At 34.6% G+C, this 22,784-nt stretch overlaps 1 protein-coding gene across 1 annotated transcript; it reads left to right on the top strand.

Annotated features, from left to right (window-relative positions):
• The first annotated feature begins 3,927 nt into the window (after window positions 1–3,927).
• LOC142341012 (uncharacterized) lies at window positions 3,928–7,309 on the top strand. Its single transcript, XM_075391827.1, has one exon. It carries the CDS (start codon window positions 5,010–5,012, stop codon window positions 6,204–6,206), a length of 1,197 nt encoding a protein of 398 aa, XP_075247942.1. The 5' UTR covers window positions 3,928–5,009; the 3' UTR covers window positions 6,207–7,309.
• Window positions 7,310–22,784: the final 15,475 nt, after the last annotated feature.

The following is a 22,784-nucleotide window of genomic DNA, read 5'->3' as shown; positions in this document are numbered from 1 at the left end:
TATGTCTGTTTTGATTGCATTTTGAATGCCGTGCTTTGAGCAGCAATTCGGTTTAAATTCGGTATCTTTCAATCCGAGTTTTCAATACGGGTTTTCAATTCGGTATCTTTCATGCGAATCTGAACAATTCATCGTAGCAATGTTCACACAATGGCTCTACCTGTGGGTCATCATGCGAAACGAAATTTGTCACCGAAGAATTATATTGTTCGAATGTTGAGTTTTTATCAATTTACGGTATTAAAATTGCTCTCAAACAAAGTTTGTAGTAACTACATTAGTTCGGCTGCTCTATTTATGCCATTTTTTGCACTACCGACTTATCTTCTAATAGTTTTTTTTGTGTGGCGCTTTTAACAATTCGTCCTCAAAAATGGGATGAAGAGGTGAAGCCCGGAGGACATTTAGTTCTGTCATAGTGCCCTACGGCTCATTAGTTTCTAAGTATGCGCGATTCCCCTGAACTGTTTTAAGAGAGATGAATTGAAGGGCGGTTCTTAGAATTTGACGTTCTCCCACTTTATCCCCCAACTTCACCCCACTACTTAACGCCACCACCCCCTGTATTTCACGCGAAACCCCGCACAATCGCCCCCAGCGCTCACCAACCACCCCACTCGTCAATTAGGCTAAACCTAGCCTTCCAGCCGCACTCCTATCGTTTGATTGCACTTTTCCCCGAGCCTCTTCCGATCGGAAATTCCCCTCAATTTGTTCCCCCAATTGTGGAGGCAGAGCTGAAATTGTGGATGAGCTGATCCGCTGTATTTATAATTGTACCTTAGTGACAAGATAAGATTCCGACTTTTTTTGAGCAGATCCGCTGGGTTCCGAAGTTGAAGTGAAGTTATAGCCATAATTGTTTGTTGTATTAGGAGGATATTTTGTAATTAATGTCCCTCATGTGCATCTGCTTGTTATGAAGCCGAATTTACACGTGGTGGTGGAATCAATGATTGCTCTAGTTCTGGTATCGATATTGTGAAACTTCAATTCTAATGTTTAAAAACTGTCTACACTTGCGGGACGTTAGAGCTTGCGGAAGCATGTATGGCGTTTTCTCCGGTTTTTGGGTCACAGTCTGTCTTTTCCGCTTAATGTTTGAAATATTTTGTGGTATATGCTGATGAAATTGATTCATATTTTGTGCCATCGAGTTCATGAAGCTGTCACTTTTTCTCTTTTGGTACAATTTTTGGAAACAGCATTTATTCAAAATTATGGAATCAAGTGCTCACTTTGCAAATTGATCCCATTTCAGAGAGGGGTTGGGTAAAAGTACGTACCTATGTATTAAGAATAGGTATAGCTGAAGCACCTAAAATTAAAAGACAAAACTATATACCTGTCCAATTATCGTGAGTGAGAAAAATAGACCGGTCAAATTATCTAACTACTTGACTGAAATTCATTCCACTTGAAGTAGCAAGAAATTGTTTTTTTGCTTTTAGGAATTCTTTGTTAGCAGTTTTTTTGAGAAAGTCTTGTTGCTTAAATAATCTTGGATCCAAGAATGAGGTTTTTAAATGAGGTTTTACATAAGGTTATTAATATAACAAGAATTGTTTATTATTATATTTTTCAATTATTTTTTGATTTTTCAAATTGTTAGTTTTTGAAAAAACCAAGTTGTTTTCAAAAGCTTTTTCAGAAATTCTACTCATTTTTTGAAAAATCTTTTTACGTGAAAATTGAAACGAAAAAAGTTTTTTTTACATAAGCTTTTAAACAAAAAAATATACTTTGTTACTTTTTCCATTTGTCAGTTTCGAATTTTTTATAGCGAACTCTTTATAATTAATTTTTATTTTAAAATGTCGTGTCTAAAAGTGGAGAAAACTTCGGTTCTGCATTTACTTTCTTCAACATTTTTTCTTTCAACATTTCATCCGATGCATTGTTTTGTGGTAGTATGTCAATAACATCTTATATTTTTCCCCTTATAAGATTGAATGGGAAATTTAATTTGTTATAAACGACATTAGGTCTTTCATCCTTTCGTGTGCGCTTAATCTGGAAAAACATTCATCTAAAATGTTGCCGATTTGCTTTTTAGTTTTCAAACAAATTTTTTTTTCCAAAAATTTTGGGGAAATGTCGTTATTTTCTCCTCTGTTTTAAGTTTTGTTTGTATAAATGTCCATTTCCGCTTTGAATAAAAAAATCGTCAATCTTTATTGTATAATCGCTACTTCGATTAATCATTTGTCGATTAGTGACGTTTCATGTGATTTTGAATTTATTAAAAGTTGACACATGTGCCCTCTCTTTCCAAATAATGAAACACTGAAGTTTTTCGTTACTAACTTTCAGTAATTTTTTAGAAAACGATATGTTTTTGGACTTTTTGTTGGCTCTCCAATTGTTAAAGGAGCCAAAATGTTCATCAAAGATTAGAACAAATCTGAGAAAAGTTGAAATGTGGAATACGTATCCTTTTGCTGATACATTTGACTCTAGTCTGTTGAGGCAATTCTTTTATTTATTTCAGCTCCAAACTTCTTTGGTATCTCTGTTAATGTATTGTGCTACACTTTTCGTCGTTGTCGAATTCAAAAGTCACAATAAGTATTTGTGAGAACTGATCACTTTCAAAAATTGTTCTATTATTATTGTCTGTTAAGCAGTAATCAATTTGAGTTTCCTTGTTGCCATTTGTATCAATTGGTTGAGTATGTTGATTTTTCTTTGTTATATCTAACCCATTGTTGGAAATAAACTCTGTTAAAATGGTTTTTCCTTTTGTTTAAAATAATCTAAATTTTAGTCTTCGAACAACAAAAACTTGTCTGTTATTCAATATGCTCATTGGATTTCTGATGTCAATCAATCAAAGAAAAACTCTCTCAAGTTTTTAGAAAAAAATGAAACGTTTGTTAGATGTTTTTCCTTCTATGGTTCTTTTATGTTTGCCCACAGTGATTCAAAAAATTAATTGAGTTTATATTGCTCTCGATTTTATATTTCAAAGTTTTCGGTGTCTAGATTCCTGCTCCACCACCTCTATCAACTATCAACTGTGTCACATTTGACCTAATTTGGTGACTGAAATAATGCTTTTAAAATTTTCAATGGTATATCTTGTTTATCGTTTATCGAAGTTGGTGTAATCATCAAGCTCGCTTGGTTGCTTGCTGCTGTAGTAAGTTGGAGATTTCCTATTTTCGTGTTTGCTGTTAAAACTCCACAGATTCATATAGAAAAATTTAGGATAAGTACTTAAGTTCGTAAAGTGTTTTTCGTAATTTTGATTGTTTGGATATTCCCGAGATTGGGTCCTGGATTAGGGTTGGTGTCACCACCTAATGGATGCGATTGTTGATTCAATTTTTGATTCAACAAAATTGGTAACTCATGGGTAAATGGCGTAATTGTGCGCCACAGCTTGACTGAACTTTTTGTGCCAAAATTTTTTCATTCTATGAAGCTTTGTTTTTTTTCTGGCACAGATTAAAAAGGCTAATTGCCTTTCCATATATATTCATTAAGCTATAAATTATTATCTGATTTGACGCTTGTTTCCAATTTGGTATATAGCATGCTTCTCGTATTTATTCACATATTTGAAATCATTAAAATACAAGTTAATTGGGAGGTTTTTGAACCTCTCAGTGGGCTCACAGTTTTCACTTATTTTTGAATGGAAGGTTTGAACAATTAGCACCTGGACGGAAGTAGAAACCGCATTATACTTTAATTAGCGATCTCAACTGTCATGTACTGTTAGTCACGCGAGACTTCTTATTTTTTCTGACACTTGAAAAGAACAAGTTTTCGTTTCAATTTCCACCAAAATTTCATGCGTAAGTTAGGATAAGAAATCGATTAGGGATTTTATAGAAACTGTTTCCGCTTTAATTAGGCTCTTCGCTGTTTCTTGATTATTCATTTCATCTATTTCCATTCATTTCAGTGGGTTATAAAAGGCCAAATAAAAGATAAGCGGGCTCTTTTCAAAGATTTGCGAACGCTTTTAAATAGATTTGAGCTATTTATTTATCTGACGCGGCTCATTTGAAATGTCAAGTTTAATTTTTACCACTTTCCACTTAAACTTCTCTGACATTTAGCGTGTCACCATTTTTTGATGCTTGTTAAAGGTCAATTGAATTATACACGAGTCTTTACATGAAAAGAAACTGAAGCATTGAGAAAAACCACTCAAAATCTTTTCATTTTGCGCTAATTTGCATTTTCTTTTTCTCGGGTGGAAATTCTTGACAGTGTTTGATGAACAACTATTGGTGACTAATTTATTCATTACAGTCTACTTTATTTTCTACTTGAGAGGTATATTATTTATTAATCAAGCCTACTTCTTCAAATAGGTCTTCAATTATGGCGCTTAAGCACATTTATAGCCTGAAATGAGGCCACAAAGTTCATCTAATTTCCTATCAACTTTGAAAAATTAACTCACATTTGAAAAAGCATTCGAAAATAAATGAATCCTATTGGTTGAAAAACCAACAAAATAGAAGAAAAATCTTTCAACTATATCAGAATTTCGCGCAGAAGTTTTTCCGCGAGCGGTCAGCTAGCTAATTTGAAAACGAGGTGTAAAAAGTGGAAATATCCTTTTGGATTTTTGAAATTTTTGCCCGATTTTCTGTCCAATTAAAAAATTTTGGCTATATTTACCTAGTTTATTTTGCTTAATAATTTCCTGCAACAGTCATATTCTTCCTCCTTCTGCTTACATGCGCATTGTCTGTCTTTTTCGCCAATTATTTATTCAAGCTAGCAAAAATTCAACAGAACATTTTTGAGCCCAGCATAAAAAGAGTATACATTAAAACGCTTTCGTGTTATTTCTTACCTCCACGCGCAGTTAGCGTTATTTCTTTTGATATTCTGCAGTAATCAAAAATATTCTTTGATGAAAAAATGTTTTGTTTTTTCCACTTGGTATTACAGCTTTGCTTACTTTAACTTAAACACATAGTTAGTAAAACTTGTGTTTATTTTTGCATTATTTACTGTTCTATTTGTTGCTACCTTAACAAAAGATGACTATTGGAAACGATTCGTTGAAGAATATTTGGAGGGAAGCACTGGCATATTCTAAAACCGAATGTCAAGTTATTATGGTCGGCTTTGGGATTTCTGGGTTGATCGGTTCAATTTTCCATATTTTTGTTCTATCAGTGTTAATTTACAAAATGAAACGTGAAATTGTCCGATCAGCGTCGGATCAATTTTTCGTGTTTTTGACAATAACCGATTTGGCGGCTTGTTCGCTGGTTTTTCCTATGGAGTTTATTCATTTTGGTTCTGACGACTGCAACACGCGAGAAAGCGGCGTTTTGTTTGCTTTGACCCTATTTTTGGAGATTTTATCAGTTTTATCGCTTCAAAGCATAGCTGTGAACAGATTCCTTCTGGTTTGGAAATCGAATTATGTTGTTTTTAACTTCACAAGAAGTTGTTTACTTAGTGTTATAAATGTGGCCGTATCAGCTATTATTGTGGTTATTATCATTTTGAATCAGGATCAATACGCTAGCATATTAGATCTTTACACTTTATTCATCATGGGCAATTTACTAATCATGGTTATAATTTATTGCTCAATTTTCGTCAAATTATGTCAAAGAGTCGCCGCGCAAAATCACCGAAACAATCAAAATTTCCCCCAAAGACAAAATAGGCGACCCATTATTCGGCTTTTCAGTCGGTTGGCCGCCAATCATCACATTGAAGAAAATAATAATCATTTCCCGACCTGTGCGAGAAGCGAACCCACTCCTATGGAACAAATGCGAAATCGCTCTGCAGTTATCTCGGTTGTAATCACTGCTGTGTACATGGTTTGCTTCCTGCCTCTTGGAACTTTAACTTTAGCTTTGATGTTCAAACCAGAAATTTTGTTCAATGAGGAACCCGATTACGGTTTTGTTATCTGTTTGAAGTACATGCAGTTAGTTTATAACCTAAACTTTATCATAACTCCGCTTATTTACGCAGTTATGAGTCAGCAATTCAGATCTGAGTCGTTGAAGTTGTTCCATGCAGTTCGGCGCAATTCGTCGATCCCAATCGTGGCCACAAACGCGGCACGAAGAGAGACAAACGTGGCATCTCGGCTGCTTCACCGGCAGACGATTGAGAGTGTAGTCACAAGTGCACTCTCACCCCCGACCAATCTTCTCAAGACGTCCACCATACAACTCAGTGAACAAGTCATCGTCGAGAACGACGTGTGAAAACTTCTTCTTTTTCATCTGGTTTCTAAACTTGACATTCTGCTGCCCAGGTCACACCCTCATCCCCGCCCTTCCCTGCCCTCCCCTCCCCTTCCATTTCACCTTTTCCTATCTCTCTTCAGAGCAAGTTCCAAATTGCGTCATCACAGCATCTTAACTTAAAATAATAATTGCAAAACAAACTTATGCAAAATAACTATTGTGAAACTGGGTTATCAGATATAACATAACTAATAACACAATAAAAACATTATCGTAACGTGGGATGTATCTTGGTAATTCTATCTGCGAAGATTTGATTCTCCCGTAGTCGGAACCCGAAATGTTAAATGATATGTCCGATTAAATTGACATTGTCTCACATTAAAATTATCTTTCGTCTTAAATTATTGATGCTAAACTACGGATAAAGAAACCAAATGTCTGTTTTGAAAGAAGGTGCTTTCCACTATGTCATGGAATGGAATGTTTGTTTGTTTTTAAATACTCCAAGCTGTTCTTAGTGTAATTTATAAATTGGGACTTCAAAGATACGACACAAAACGTGCTGATTTTTTGTGCTGTTATGCAAAATTTATATTTCAACTTATTTTTAGTTAGATGCTAATTCGCAGCTTAGTCAACCCAAAAATTGTATTAGAAACATTTTGATGTAAAAATAATAGTAGTCACATTATTTGCAATTTGTATTTAAAATCTTACAAGAATCTTGCAAAAATATGCAGTTTTTCCTTGCACGATTTCCAGCTTTTGCTAACAGTTATAATAATACAATGCTACCACTTGTGTTATATATTTTGATATCAAAACTTATTCTGCAGGAATTTGTGAAATTGAGTTCATTTATTAGAGTAATTCGTCCATTCTGGAGAATATTTAAAACCATTTCCAGATTTCATTCAAATTGCAATCTTCAGGGAAAGTTTTATTCAATGTTATCAATGCTTGTAACTTCTAAATTTGTTGTGCTAAAATAATAGTTTCTACCGAGAGAATATATATTAATATTTATTAAAGCTCAAATTTTTGACGCTCCACTTTTAACGATTTCATTTAGAAGATGTTTAAGTATGCTATGTGACTGTAATTCAATATTTTGTGTATTTTTTTAAAGACAAAGCAACATTTGAAATCAATAACTGGGAACGTCTTTAATTGTTTCGAAAAAAGTTTTATCTTAATTTAAAAAAATTCATATTAAAAATGTACTCTTCATCCATTGTATGATATGGCACTCAATAATTCGACTGGAAACAATAAAAAAAACAGTTTTTAGCAAATTTTTCCTTAATTTTTATTTTGATAAACACTCCGTATCTAAAAATTTTTTTGGCATTCCATAGTGTTTTATAGCGTAATTTTTTGAATTTTTTTTCAAAATCTATATAGAAAACTTTTTCCCGAAGGTCTGTCCTATGCTAGACGCTATTTGAAAAGCATAACAGCTTAAAGAGCTGAATCTGATGTACTCTTGATCTTTTTTAAATCAATACTAACAAGGCCATTTTTCTAAGCGTATGATTTTATTGTTGTGCTTTTCATAGGACAAGTTTCTGTTACCTTTCCGCTGTTATTACCCATACAAAACTGTTTTTAAAGGAAGGTATTTTTTTATAATAAATTGTGCACTAGCACTTCAGATTTTTTTGTTCTTTGAAATTTTGCTTTGAAAATATTCAGTTATTTACTTGAACTAGCTTGGTGCCAAATGTTTTCGCATTTTTCATTTTTTCCTCAACGATTCATTTTAGGAGGCTAATTAAATGTCAACTTTGATGCTGGATCTGGGCAAGTTTTTAATAAAAAGATTTTATATGTTGCTATTACAGAAATCTTAAAAGAAAACGTCACAGAAACCTTGAAGCGCGATGCAACGAAAACATAGAGAATGTAACCGAATACAAGTAAATAGTAATAAATTGAAAAAACCGTAAAAAGTTGTAAGACTTGTACATTTTAAAACCCTATACGTATGCAATACTGGGTACATTTCCAAAACAAAATTGTAAAATAAAATTTTTAATTGATATGTTTTTTACCTGTAACCTTAAGTTGTCCCGGACCAACATCCCAGAGTAAACCAGTACTGATTCATGTTATTCAGTAAGTTTACGCTGAACAGTAATATGATTATGTCATTTTTTAGACTATTCATGGTAAAATCAGAACAAAATTTAAGGTTTCGCCGATTTTAAGCCAGTCAACAGTATGAGAAAGCGCTGCATACTCAGTCAACAGTCTGTGAATGAGCATCAAATACACTTACGCAGACTAAAACATAAAACAATCAGGAAAAAAATTATTTAAAAAACGGTTAAAAGACAAGCTTTTATTTATTTATGAATAATTGTGACTATATGTTGTTAGTTCTGAGTGTTGCTAGTATAGATCTGCATTGAACCTTATCGATCCATAAAGATCGTGAATGATCCAGAGGCATCAGGACTAACCCAGTAGTTACCAGCTTAAAGAGATCCATGGCCTTTGAAAGTTGAAACCAGTGTGTTTTCTTTTTTCCTTTTTCTATTAGAGCCTCGAACAAATAAAAAAGAATAAAAAAACAAAAAATGCCGAAAGACGTCTAAAATAGCCGGAAGAAGGTCTAAAATAGCCAAAAAATTCCTTTGACAGCTGAAAAAGGTCATTTAAAGCAATTTTGGGTCACTTTTCATTTGACTATTTGTTAGCAGGATTACGAATACTGAAGCGCAACAACCCCGATGAGGCGGGACGAGTTTTGGCACGTTAGAGATTGAAGCTGTTTAAGATCAAAAGATATTTGAGAGAATAAGAATTAATATTAGGAGATTCAAAAGAGAAGAAAATTGTGAAGATTTTAGCAAAAATCAGTCGTATATATAGTCTAAAAGATAAATATAACATTTACAGTGTACATTTGTTAAAAGGTTAATGTATCAAAAATCAGGCGATTTTGGGGCGTATGAGTGGGCGTCGTTTCATTAATACATGCAAAATTTACTTCACTTGAGATGGTTCACAAAGTTGCATTTCCTATTCAATATTAGTAGATAAATATCAATATTTGACAAACATACATATCTAAACTGATTTACATTCATTTTCCAAATTGTGAGCTGCAGTTGTCGTTATAAATCTGGTAAGTTTGTTTCCTTTCTGAGTTTATCAACACAAGTTAAGTTTCTAAGCTCTAAGATATTTTCTAAGTTCTGTTCTGTGCTCCAATACCCCCACTCAGATTGTTGCCGCTAGGTAAGAATCTGGACTCGCCCAATAGTTGTTCTCGATGTTGTTCTACTTCCTGCTGTGGCAAATATTTTGTCAAAAGATCTGCTGCCATTTCATTTGTTGGCGTGTAGATCAATTTGATTGAGTTGTCATCAACTCGTTCTCGGATGAAATGATATTTCGTGTCGATGTGTTTTGATCGTTTGTGAAGCGCCGGGTTTGTTGAAAGCTTTAGGCAACTATGGTTGTGGGCTTAAACTGTTCGTACCCCAGTTCTCCGAGAAGTCCACGCAAGAAAATGGGTTCTTGCACCGCGGAAGCTAAACCCTGGTATTCTGCCTCACAAGATGAGAATGAAACTGTCGGTTGCTTCTTGACTTGCCAACTGACAGATCCCCCACTGTTTCCCAGCTTGAAATAGTATCCTGTGGCCGATCGTCTATCATTCACGTCTCTACTCCAGTCTGCATCTGTTTTGCCAACTAGAGTGCTATTGTTGGTTGTTGGGAAAGAGAGTCTAAGAGATTTAGTATGTTGTAGGTATCTCAACACACGCTTGCCAGCATTGAAATGCTCAACAGTTGGGTCATTCATGAAGCGTGATAAGACATTTGTGATCCACATGACATCTGGTCTAGTTTGCTTGGCTAGGTAAAGTAATGAACCTACTAGACTTCTAAACTCATGTGAATCTACTTTTACTGAATCTTCCTGAGCTACTTCAGGTTTTAGGTTATTTTCTGCTGGCGTTTTGCTTGGTTTGCAGTCTTGCATATTGAAATGTTCTAAAATGTTTTGAGTGTACTTTTCTTGATCTAAATTTATTCCTTTTTCTGTTTTCAGAATTCGCATTCCGAGAAACCTTTCAAGAACTCCTCTGTCGTCCATTTTAAACTTTGATTCTAGTGAACTTTTCAATTTTTCGATCTCGTTTTGACTATTTCCTGCTATGACTAAGTCATCAACCCAGGTTAGAACATAAATATTGTCATTTTCTTTGTTTTTTTAGAAAAAGACAGTAATCGTGTTTACTTCTCTCAAAACCTTGCTGAATTAGAAAAGTTGAAAGCTACCAATTTTTGGCTGCTTGCTTCAGTCCATATATTGAATTCTTGAGCTTAAAAACTAACTTGTTGCCATTGTTGTCCAACTTTTCAAAACCTTTTGGTTGCTCTAGATAGAGTTCTTTGTCTATTTTAGGATGCAAATAAGCTGCTTTTACACCCATTTGTTTTAAAAAGAAGTTTTCGATAGCTGATGAAGCTAGTAGAATTTTAAAGGTTTCAAGTTTGCTTGTGGGAGCAAAGGTTTCCGAATATTCAATTCCCTCAACTTGTTTAAAACCTTTTGCTACATAACGAGCTTTAAACTTATCGATATTTCCGTTCGAATCTAATTTTGTAGGCTCGATGAAGTTTTTTGTTAATGTGCTTTGAACAGCATGAGAATAGCTTTTACCAAAACGTTCCGGAGGCGCTCTAGACCTATCACTTTGCTTAAGTTCTCTATCTTGAGCTGCTTCCTTTCTCAATCTTTTCATTTCATTGTACTCTTTTCAAAGTTGGAAAGTCCTTTGGTCACCTGAAGGAATTGCTATTTGACCTAGTTTACCTATCATTTGCAGTCTTGTGGGTGGTTTTACTTTTTTCTGTTGCAAAATTTTGACAGGTACTGGAATTTTTGAAGGCTTTCTTTCTATGTTTTTCACTGCGACATTTGGATTAAACTGTACATTAATTTTGGATTTTGGTTTGACGCTGGTACGGGGTTTTTCTTCTTTAATTTCTTGATCAACTTCAGTTTCTGTTTTGTTTTCACTTTCTTGAACGCTTTGTGTTTCAGTTAACTCAACCTCTGAACTTAACTCACATGAGGTGCTTGTATAATGAAGTTCTTCTCTTACTTCGTCTAAGTCTAGATATATAAAGCTGTCTTCTATATCTTCGGTTTCATTATGAAAACCTGGTATATTGTTTTCATTGAACCTAACGTTTCTAGAAGTGAAATTTTGCCTAGTTTTTATGTTTTGCAACAAATAAGCTGTTGTGTTATCAGAGTAACCAATGAACAGGCAATTTGTTGCTTTTGGATCAAACTTTGATTTCTTACTGGCATCACGATTTTTTGAATAGGCTACACAACCAAATATTTTTAGATGGCCGCTTCTCGGTTTTCTTTCAAAAAAATTTTCAAAGGCTGATTTTGTATTTTTGTCTGTGACAACTAAATTTCTAGCATAACATGCTGTATCTACTGCTCGAACCCAATAGCTTTTTGGCAATTTTGAATCTATTAGAAGGCATCTTCCAGCCTCTACTACTGTTCTATTAAAACGTTCTGCAACACCATTTTGCTCGGGTGTTTCAGGAACTGTGAACTCACGAGCTAATTCTTTGCTTATGCAAAATTTTTTAAAGGCTTTGTTTTTGTATTCTGTTCCATTATCAGTTCTCAAAATTTTTGATCGGCCATATTGTGCAACATACTCTTTGAAAGTTTGCAATGCCTGCGTTTTGTATTTCATAAATTTTATTACTGCGCAGCCACTGAATTCGTCTATGAAACTAATTGCATATCTGTTGCCACCTATACTTGATGGACTAACTGGTCCAATAACGTCAGAGTAAACTCTTTCTAGTTTTTGAGTTGCTTTGTTATCAATCACTTTTGGAACAGGCTTTTTCGAAATTTTTCCCAAAGCACAAGTTTCACAAAAATCAGAAGCTTGAGAAGCTTCGTCTGTTGTATTTGCTACATCTCTAAAGTTCAAATGTCCAAGTCTTTTGTGTCAAAGTTTTGCTTGACACGTGCCCCCACTTAAGTTTGAAAAGTGGTGCTTATTTTCTTTTCTGTATGGTAAGAAGAACAATTTGCCTCTTCTTATCAGTCTGAAGCTTTCTTTGCTTCTGAGTTTTTAGCACTGACTTAGCTTTTGTGTGAAATAAATCGTGTTGCTTTTGAACTAAACTTGAAACTGAAATTAAGTTTGTTTTGTACTCTGGTACTTGCAGAACTTTTTCAAAAGTCAACTTATGTAGCACACCTTTAGTGTCTCGTTCTTCTACATCTACATCTCCTATTCCTCCAACTTTTGTTTTCCCTCCATCTGGATTGTTAACTGTCGTTTCTAGTTTTGGTAATTTTTAAACCAAGTTTTATCTATCATCACGTGATCAGTACTGCCTGAATCTACTGCTAAATCAGTTATTGAAACTTCAAATGAGCTGTTAGCGCTTAAACTAGATGTAAGCCTTTATGAGGACTTTTTTGTTGATGTTTATATGCACTTGCTAGGAGGCCTTTAGACTTGCATATACTACATACAGCGTTGTCTTTTTTGTAACAACTAGCTGCTAAATGTCCAGGTTTGTTACATACAAACCTGGAAGGGCCTTTGGAACTACTAGGCTTAGAAAAAGTCTTCCTAGGATGTGATTTGAATGAAGAGTGTATACCAATTTGATGAGAAGCATTCTTTGCTGACATGGCAACGTGCTGATCCTCCTCCACATCATCTCTCTGTCTGCGACTCTCCTCAAAGTCGGTGAGACGCTTCCTCAGTTCCACAAAGTTCTCTACAGGATTGAAGCTCTCCTGCACCACAAAATGCTCGTATCGTCGTGGAAGTCCGTTCAATACCATTGCATTAAACAACGTCTCAGAAAACTCCTCACCAGCATGATGCAATCGGGTGACCAGTTCTTGCGCTCTGATGAAGTACTGATGGATGGCTTCGTCCGCTCGAAGTTGTAGTCTGGCCAACTGCCTCATCAGATTTATGACTGTGGTTGTCTCCACGTTTCTGAAGAGTTGCTGGAGAATTAGCCACGCTTTCTGGCCATCTCCGAGTCCCTTGCTGTTCACACAGTCATGTCGGATGAGCATGAGGCTGCTGGCATCTAGCGTCATTGCCAGGTAGCACCAAATCTGATTTTTGCGGCTCTCATCTTCCTGTACAGCTGTAGCTCTAGCTTGAGTCTGTGCCTCGTGTTCTCGCGTTTGCCATCTTCACTTAGAGGTGCTGGCCTGTCAGGTAGCTCAACTGTGTGTGTGAGCGTTTCGAATAGCCCCTTGGTTTGTGCAAAGGCAGAGAAACGAGTGCTCCATGTTGGGTAGTCCTCAGCCAACCCGCTAAACGTCATCCACTTCGAACTATTGTTTGATGGTTCCATTATGAAGTTTAAAATTCAACCTTTCTATTACAATTTCTGATTTAGCTTTTATTTAAGAGGGAAATCACAATTTTAATATGTTAACTCTCGTCAATCTAGAAGAGCTAAAACTGCCAACACTGACACTACAATCTCAACCAAAACTCTATTAGCTTGTCAATGGTCTGATGGCTGGGCCCATAACCTGTTAGCAGGATTACGAACATGGTAGCACAACAACCCCGATGAGGCGGGACGAGTTTTGGCACGTTAGAGATTGAAGCTGTTTAAGCTCAAAAGATATTTGAGAGAATAAGAATTAATTTTAGGAGATTCAAAAGAGAAGAAAATTGTGAAGATTTTAGCAAAAATCAGTCGTATATATAGTCTAAAAGATAAATATAACATTTACAGTGTACATTTGTTAAAAGGTTAATGTATCAAAAATCAGGCGATTTTGGGGAGTATGAGCGGGCGTTATTTCATTATTAAATGCAAAGTTTACTTCACTTGAGATGGTTCACAAAGTTGCATTTCCTATTCAATATTAGTAGATAAAAACCAATATTTGACAAACATACAGATCTAAACTGATTTACATTCATTTTCTAAATTGTGAGCTGCAGTTGTCGTTATAAATCTGGTAAGTTTGTTTTCTTTCTGAGTTTATCAACATAAGTTAAGTTTCTAAGCTCTAAGATATTTTCTAAGCTCTTTTCTGTGCTCCAATACTATTTCAAATAAAAACTAGATAGCTATGATAAAGCTAATAAACAAATTTTGAATGGTACCCAGGTAGGTTGAAAGCGAGAGAGACAGCAAGAAAGAGAGCCTATGGTAAACATTATTCGCTGTTTCCGAAACCCTACCTGCTACTTAAGCCAATTTCACCGCCACCACGAGCCCCACCAATATTACTCCCTCCGCTCATAGCTCCAGCACCATTCTATAAACTGTTAGTAGCTACGTGATCTTGCTATAGTTACCACGATAGAGAGAAAGTTGCCTTCTCTATCCTTGTACTAGTTCGCTCTCATTCTCTCAGTGTAATTGTTACCATAAAACACCGACAAATCAAGGTGGCAAGCAAGAAACCAACTAGCAGCGCCGGCTGAGCCAGAAGTTCTAATTACATTGTCTTTATTTTCACCCGCCTAACAATCCCCCAAACAGTGAAAATAAGCCCGGACCCTCATCACATAGTATATCAGTGCTGAAACATTGGATTCCAATTGTATATCGTCGGCCCAGAACTGTATTTGTTTTCGCCGGAGCTAAAATTAAGACATTCATACACAATTCCATTACAATTTGAAATAAAAACCATAAAAATCTGCAATTTCGGCCCATATATGTCAGTTTCCAGGCACTAGGCGGGTATTTACTGGTTTCGGCATATATTTACTGGTTTTGGGGGTATTTTTGCTAACCTTAATACGTTTCTTGTAATGTTTTAAGAAAGTAATTCATCGTCACGCTCAAAAAGTGCATCGTCCAAAATTTGAACTTTTTTTTCGAAATTTTCACAATTTGTCTTGATTTTACAATGAACATGATGGGAATCAAAACCAAGGATGCTCAGTCTCTTTTCAAAAAAACCGTCAATGCGACGTATACTGCACATCATGAGTTGAAAGATACCCTTAGGATACACTGATACAGTATTGGGCCGACGATATCAAATTGGAATCCAATGTTTCACTGATACTACAATGATTCACTGATAGCACTGATATACTATGGGTCTGGGGTTCGAACACTTAATTGGGTTGAAGACTTGAAAAATTTGTGTTGATTTGTGCCAAAAAAGTTGGTGCTGATAAGTTGCAAGAAAATGATTGCATTAAACTGCATAATACAAACACAATAAAAACCCGAAAAAAATGGAACAATTATTTTTTTTGCACGGGGTTGTGCAGTCTATGTTTAGATTAGTATACATAATTTCACTGAAAAACAGTTTTTACAAAAAGTCCGTTGCAGAATTTCCTTTATCGGCCTAAATTAACAACCACTAAACGATGAACAAAATTGCGAGGAATAAAATTTGTTGTTTAGTTTTAAGCGATTCTTCCAAATTTCTTTACCGTAAACCATTGAAAAATGTTTAGTCGATTTACAAAAAGATCAATAATGTCTTCGGGCTCCAATTTTCTTTTTTGGTTGGTTACTTTAGATTTTCTCCTGGTATTGATCAAAAGCTGAAATCTCGATTTTTATTTTACAGAAGAGCCGCTAATTGAAAGATTTCAAGCTGTTACTGTTACTGTAATTAAAGTTTGGTGTTCTTTTCTTTTTCATCTAAAGCTGCTGAAATAGAATCCCCATCATGATTAAAAACTTGTTTTTTAATTCTATGAAGAAGAATTGTTTACATGGCAAATTTTGTTTCTACATTTGAATTTAATCGAACTACTAACCACTCTTTTTTGTTCATTATAATTAAAGAAAAGCATAATAGAGAAATCCGCGTTATTAAAATTAAATTTAAATCGGAATTAAGGTTTGGTCTATTTTGATTGTAAATACAAGTTAAATATAAAAATTATCAAACAAAAATGCATGTACATTGTACCCGCTAAATAAACTTGTGGGTTGTTCAAATGATTAAAAATCCAAAAGAAAAAAAAGCCAGAAGAAATCAGAAGAAAAAAACACTGCAGTATACTGCAACAAGAATTTGTTTCCAGCGAAGTTTATTAAGGTTTAACGCTTGAAACATTTGAAGGGTTTTTCATACCCATGAAGAATACTCTTTCTGCAGCGGTTGGCTGTGCCTGTTGAAAACAAATACTTCCTATCTGAAGGACTGTCAGTCACTTTCAATAAACTATTGTGGTTATTAGTATCTGCCCGGGTCGAGAAAAATTCGGAAAAAAATGTAAGATAAGAGGTGAAGAGTTGTTTTTTTTACCGCAAATTTTGCGGTGAATTGCGGTGAATGCGGTAAAATTATGTAAGTTCGCCGCTAGATTAAGCGGTGAACGCACAAAAATTCACCAGAATTCACCGCCAAGATATGTAATTTCTCCCCTATATTAAGCGGTAAGATTACTTACTTTAGTGGTGAAATTTGGTGAATTTTTGTAAGTTCACCGCTTACTCTAGTGGTGAACGTACATAATTTCACTGCATTCACCGCATTTCGTCGCAAAATTATGTACGAATTTCGCAGTGAAAAAAAATTTTCACCGCTTGTCTTACATATTTTTCCGGTTTTTTGCGTTAAGATTTATGCAGCAGTAAACTTGTCTTAGCTTTTGCTTGAGCCTTTTTAGCTTCTTTTAAGACTAGAGCCGGTGCATTACTGAGCTCCTAAGGAGCGCACCTGACCTAGCCGCCAAAAAAACAAAGTCCCTAAATAGCTAAGACTAATGCGCGAATGGGCTATGAACAAGGGTGGGGGGTTATTGCGCTGCGCGAAGGGGTCACAAACAGGAGCTGGGGTTATCGCGCTGAAGAAAGAAACAGACAAACATATAAATGCTGTTGGGGTTCGGGGAACAGCTGCAATGGTCATTTCTACTGTCACATGGGTTTCAGAGTTATCGAGCATCATAAACTCCCACAATCCGAGGGGAGCTGTTATTTGACAAAATGCCACCTATTGAGCAGGGATATATTGATGATCTTATCAATTTCAGGTCTCGCCCAACGAAAAGGGTGACGGTATGATTGTATCAATCATAATTTTTATCAATTTCCTGTGGATCTGTAGCTATAAGTATGGGAACTCGAAAGCTGATATCATGAAAAGAATGCATGATTTTTGCATCTTTATTTGATCTGATTACAATTTATTGTTTGTGTATTATAAACGGTTATTTTTTGCTGACCTAAAGTTTGAATATTTGGTATACATTGTATAGTAACAGTGCAAGGAGATTATAATTTCGATTTTACACGTAAATTGGAATTTTGTTTAAAAAATGATTCCATCAAAATTAAGTGTAATGTTTGATTTTCTCAGAGAAAAAATCAGACGGGAGTGGGATACAGAATGAAGAGAATTAATTTGGGGTGCTTAATTGGGGGTTGCTATAATAGGAATGGTACAGTTTTTCATTTTCACGTGATTTTTCCATCAAAAATGTCAAATGGAGCGGAACTGGTACAGAATCTCCCTCGTTTTGACACAATAACCTGTTACAAGATTATTTGTATTCATTAGGAAAATAAACTTCAATCTACCTAACTTGATTACTTTTCCCACACAATTACTATCATGTTCCCTAAACATCCCATTTAAGTATTAGAAAATTGCTTTATATTGTATAGTCTAAACATAGGTTGTTGATCACAATTTCTACTTCTTGACCTGTTTACTACCATTTTTCCTAATTATTTTTTGCCGCTTTAATTATTTTACAGGGAAATAGTGGCATTTTACGCGCAGTTCATTGCTCGGTTTCCGCGTGATCACGTACTTAAAAAGCTACCTCTAATGACTTTGTAATGCCCCGTTGAAAGCTTTATAAGCTATCATTTTAAATCCATTGTTTGCGTATCTGATTTTTCCATCAGAAATCAATAAAACGTTTCAGAAAAAATTAAAGTTTCCCTCCAATTTGAAAACCGCCTTAATATGACCATCTGAAAAGTGATTACTTAAGCAACTTACAGTTTTGTTTTCCATTTTGAAAGAGGTATTGGAATAATCCTTACACCAAAATCAATTAAAGAGCACTTGTTGAAAGCGCGTTTGCCGATAATAATTGATTCGGCTCCGGAGGCTTAAGATTTAGGCCGATACTCTGCATAAATTGTTTTTTTTTACAAAAACCAAAACGGACAGATACCTAAACACTTTTCTATGTCCTGTTAGCAAACATGTCAATCCTAAACAAAATAATGAGCTTCAAAATCTGGGCCAAATTCAAATTGAAAATAAATCGAGCATCACTATTTTCTAGTTTTAACACCATATACCCCTAAATTATTCACAAACTTGTTCGGCAAAAAAGCTATTTCTATAATTACAAAAAACGAACAAGGAGGCTCGGTAATGTGCGATTGCACATAAAGTTCCGACCCCGCTCATCCACAATTTTGGCATAATTGTCTACCAAATGAGGAACAGATAGAAAAACCCAAAAATTCATTTAATTTTCAAAAGAGATTTGTGTATGAACGAAAAGATAGCCTCCAAAGCAAATCATTCTGAGGAGTAAAAAAATGATGCATTAGACTGCTGAGATATGCCAATATTAAGAAAGCGGGTCAAGACGAACAGCAAAATCAAACAACAACAACAAGAAACATAAATTACATCAAAAACTTTATGACCGTTCTAAAAACAAAACTTAATATCAAAGTCAAAATAGTGTCAGATAAAACTGAAACTAAACAAAATAACATGTATAAGATACAAGACCAGTCAATAAGAAGGCTTGGTAACAATTAGACAATAACGAACAAAAGCAGTTAAAAACAATTGAAAGTTTGCTTATTTTTAAAAAAAACAATTAAATTCAAAGTAATGAAAACCATTGGAAATCAAGTAAAAAGTCCCATAGATTTAAGATTTCTAATGCGTCTGCATACGGGAATTAGGAACTGTCGGTATTCCATTTTTTATGCGGTTACAAAATAACAACAAACAGAGAACAAGCAAAAAATCAGTTAAAACTTGCCAGAAAACGCTTTCGAAGCTGTAAAGCCTTACTTTGGCCCTCGAAATATATTTGATTGCAGCCTCGGTGAACACAGATGGGGTATTATTTGGTCTCTCATTAATGAAACTAGGTAGCAAGTAGACAAAAAGAAAAAGACAAAATTAAGCAATACTTGTTTTTTTTTCGAAAAAAAGTTTTTTCCACAGAGTTGAAAGCCAATAATTATAAAATGAAATAATTAAATAGGTTCAAATATTCTTCCGAGGGAAACCCTTGAGAACTAGAATTATCCAGAATATTTCTTACGTCAACAAAAAGAACGTCAAAAACGACTAAAATCAAAAATTAGTTTGACACCTTTTGACACCTTCCCTTGACAATAATAATGTCATAATTGGCCTGTAATTAACAAGACTAGTTAACAAACAGAAAAAAGGAACAAAACTGTGAAGTTAAAACTTGTTTTGTTTATTTTGGAAACCAACAGTTTTCAGAGTCATGAAAGCCATCGTTTATCTACTAATATTCAATTATCTGCTCATCTGTTTTTTCATGAATAACAATGAAACCGTGTTATTGTACAGGAAAACTCATCCGACTAAAAAGACAAAGTAAAAAAACAAAAAATTAGTTTCAATTCTTCGAGAAAGTAGTGTTGAAGCCGTTAAGACAATAATCCATATCTTCATCAAGGATCATAAAATTATCAACTGTGCTCTATTTTCAATGCCAACAATATGATATATGAACTGTCAATAACGTGATAATGTGACAAATCTAGAAAATGTGAAAAATGGGCGAATACCTAAACATAAAAGAAAATTTTCAATCTGGTAATATCAAAGCTAGAAAACCATAACTTAAGTCGTATAACCCCAATAAAGATTGGACTTAAATTCAGTAGAAAGTAGAAAGAGGAAGCATTCTTTCACTGCTGACACTAATCTACAAGTTGACTATATTAAGTGAAAAATGGAGAAAAGCTGAATAAGCCATTATTTATTTAAAAACCAATTTTTTTTAAGTCAAAACGACCATAAGCTTTCAAGTAATAAACTAGACAAACTAATTTGGAGCTAATTAGAAAGTCAAATGAACCTATCAATAGTGAGCTTTGATTTGAAATTTTCTTTTATTTAATCAATACAAAAAAGATCGAATTTTCTTTTATAAAAAGACCGACTGGTTACAATCCGAGTTATTTTTGGATTGTAACTGTCCACGATTGATCCAAAACTAGCCCTGATAATGTTTTTTGTCAATTATTAACACTTAATTTTTCGAGTGTTACAGATATAAATATTTTGTTATTTAAAAAATTAAAAATAAATGCCGCGTTTTTGATAATCAATGAGTAAAGTTAGCAAAAAACGGCAAAGTTTTAAATACGGAGCACTCCAAACGGAAGTTGAAGTAGAAATGGCCCCCTTTTGAGCCTACAAAGAACGTGTTATTTGTGTTTGGGTGTGTAATTCCTTCAAATCTGATCAAAGTGGACTAAAGAAATTTATTTCGTGCTGTTTTTGATGAAGAACTCTGAATTTTGAAATAGTTAGCCGGAATTTTTGACAAAAAACTGAATAAAAACACAACCTAGAATATGAATATTTGTTGCCTTAAACAATAAAATCAATAAACATTTTCGTAAAAAAATTTAACAAATTTTAGCGAAATTGGCCAAGCTGTAGTCGAAAATTGGCGAAAATTCCGGGAAATGTGAATAAAATCAACGGAATTCACTTTAATTTCTCAAAAGTTTAAACCTTCATAACTCCATGTAAAAAACGAAAATCAAAAAAATCTTTTTACTTCCATATTCTACGCTGGACAAGCTTTCTAATGATACCAGTTTCAACTCTCTACGGTGAATATATCGATCGGCCAAAATTGACTGAACAAAAAAACCCCATTTGAGTATATAGTTCCTCCCCCCTCAAGAGGGTCGGAACAATAATTAGAGAACTGTAGGAGCAGATTTTTGATTGCAACATGTTTAAGGCTTGGCTGTGAAAAATAACTGCTCAAAAAACTTTCAATTTTGATATAAAATACCTAACATTTTTTCAAGATTATATTCGGAATATCACGCATTCAAATCTTATCCTCCGAGTATTGATTGGGAGTTGAATTTGTGCGCGATCCAACAAAAACTTTAGCACAAGCGATCATATTTGTGATTTGTTTTTGTTCTCCGATCAATCCAACAACAAACATAAAAAGTTCAATTTTGCGTTTTATTGATTTTTCTCATTAGTAAAACGAATCGATTTTTCTTGCAGGAATTGCTTGCTGAGAAAACTTTTCCTCGATGTCAGCATTTCCCTATTTCAGCTCACTCTTTGTCCTAACTACACCCCAAAATGCCCCATGCAGCTACAAAACCGCTCTCTGTAATTACCAGAAAGCCACCATATAGTCCATTAAAAGTCCAACAATTTGTGGACACACCATTTGGTCTCAACTTTGGTGACTTTCAAAATTCCAGGGAATTTAAATTGTTGAGCCAAAGTTACGCTTCTGAACGCAAAAGAACATGGAAAAGCGATAGTAGAGAATGGATGATTATCTTGTAGGAATCTGGCAGATTCTGGCAGATTCTTACAAGACGATGCATCATCTGCGGGAATTTACTGCCAGTTTCTTACAAGACAACCATTTTTCTGCCAGAATCCTACAAAATATTTTTTCTTTGTCATATTTTTACAAAATTACTATTTTCTGTCAAAACTCATATGATCACATTTCTTCTGTTACATTCCTGTAAAATTTTGGTTGGCAAAATTGTTAAAACTGGTTTTTGTGTGGGAGAATTCTTATCTAATCTTTTTTGTCCCACTTATTTAGTGTACTGCAACACTGCAACAAGATAACGCTCATTGAACTTGTAATCTATTCTCGCAGTAGTTAAATAATCTATCCGTTCTTACTTAACAAATATGAGTCAATAAGGAAACAAGGCTTTTTATGAAGCACAGCTTAGTATTTTTCAAGTATTTTCATTCTCTTTTAATCGGTCAATAAGGCAGCTCTAATGGAAGTAAATTTCGAGAAACAAATTTGAGCAGGATTAGATATTTTCAACCAATTCAAATGCAGCTCAACCGAAACTCTATCTCTCCCCCTCACTCTTTCAATTTTATAAGAATTTTGCAAGATAATCATTTTTTTGCAAGAATCTTGCAAGATAGACATATCTTCTGGCACATTCTGGCTGATAATCAATTTTCGACCAGATCTTGCAAAATAACAATTTATATGTCAGGATCTGACAGATTCCTGCAGAATAACCAAGTTAGCAAAGTTTCCATCTAAAACTCAGTTGTGTGCCGATGGCAGCTACTGATTTTTCGTTGAGAGACGTGGAAACAAACAACGCTTTTTGTTTGGACAAATTTAACACAGAAAACACATTGTGTGTCCAATTGTAATAATGACAAAAAATTACAATAGGGTTTGCTTTTTACTAATGTCAAGAATGTGGAGAATTAAACTGCAGGCCACTTCGAGCAGTGCAGCAATATTTTGTAGTAGATATTTTTAAAAGATAGCAAGCCATGACAGTAGGGATTAACACCTTAGAAAATGCAGCGGATTTTTTAAAAATT

The sequence above is a fragment of the Convolutriloba macropyga genome, chromosome 6 (genome assembly GCF_964194025.1).
Source record: "Convolutriloba macropyga chromosome 6, txConMacr16.3, whole genome shotgun sequence".
Lineage (NCBI taxonomy): Eukaryota > Metazoa > Xenacoelomorpha > Acoela > Convolutidae > Convolutriloba > Convolutriloba macropyga.
Note: the sequence above shows the minus strand (reverse complement) of the source record. Positions and strands in the feature narration are given on the sequence as shown.

Coding starts and splice junctions, on each gene's coding strand:
- LOC142341012 (XM_075391827.1), top strand. CDS start 5,010: ATGACTATTGGAAACGATTCGTTGAAGAATATTTGGAGGGAAGCACTG.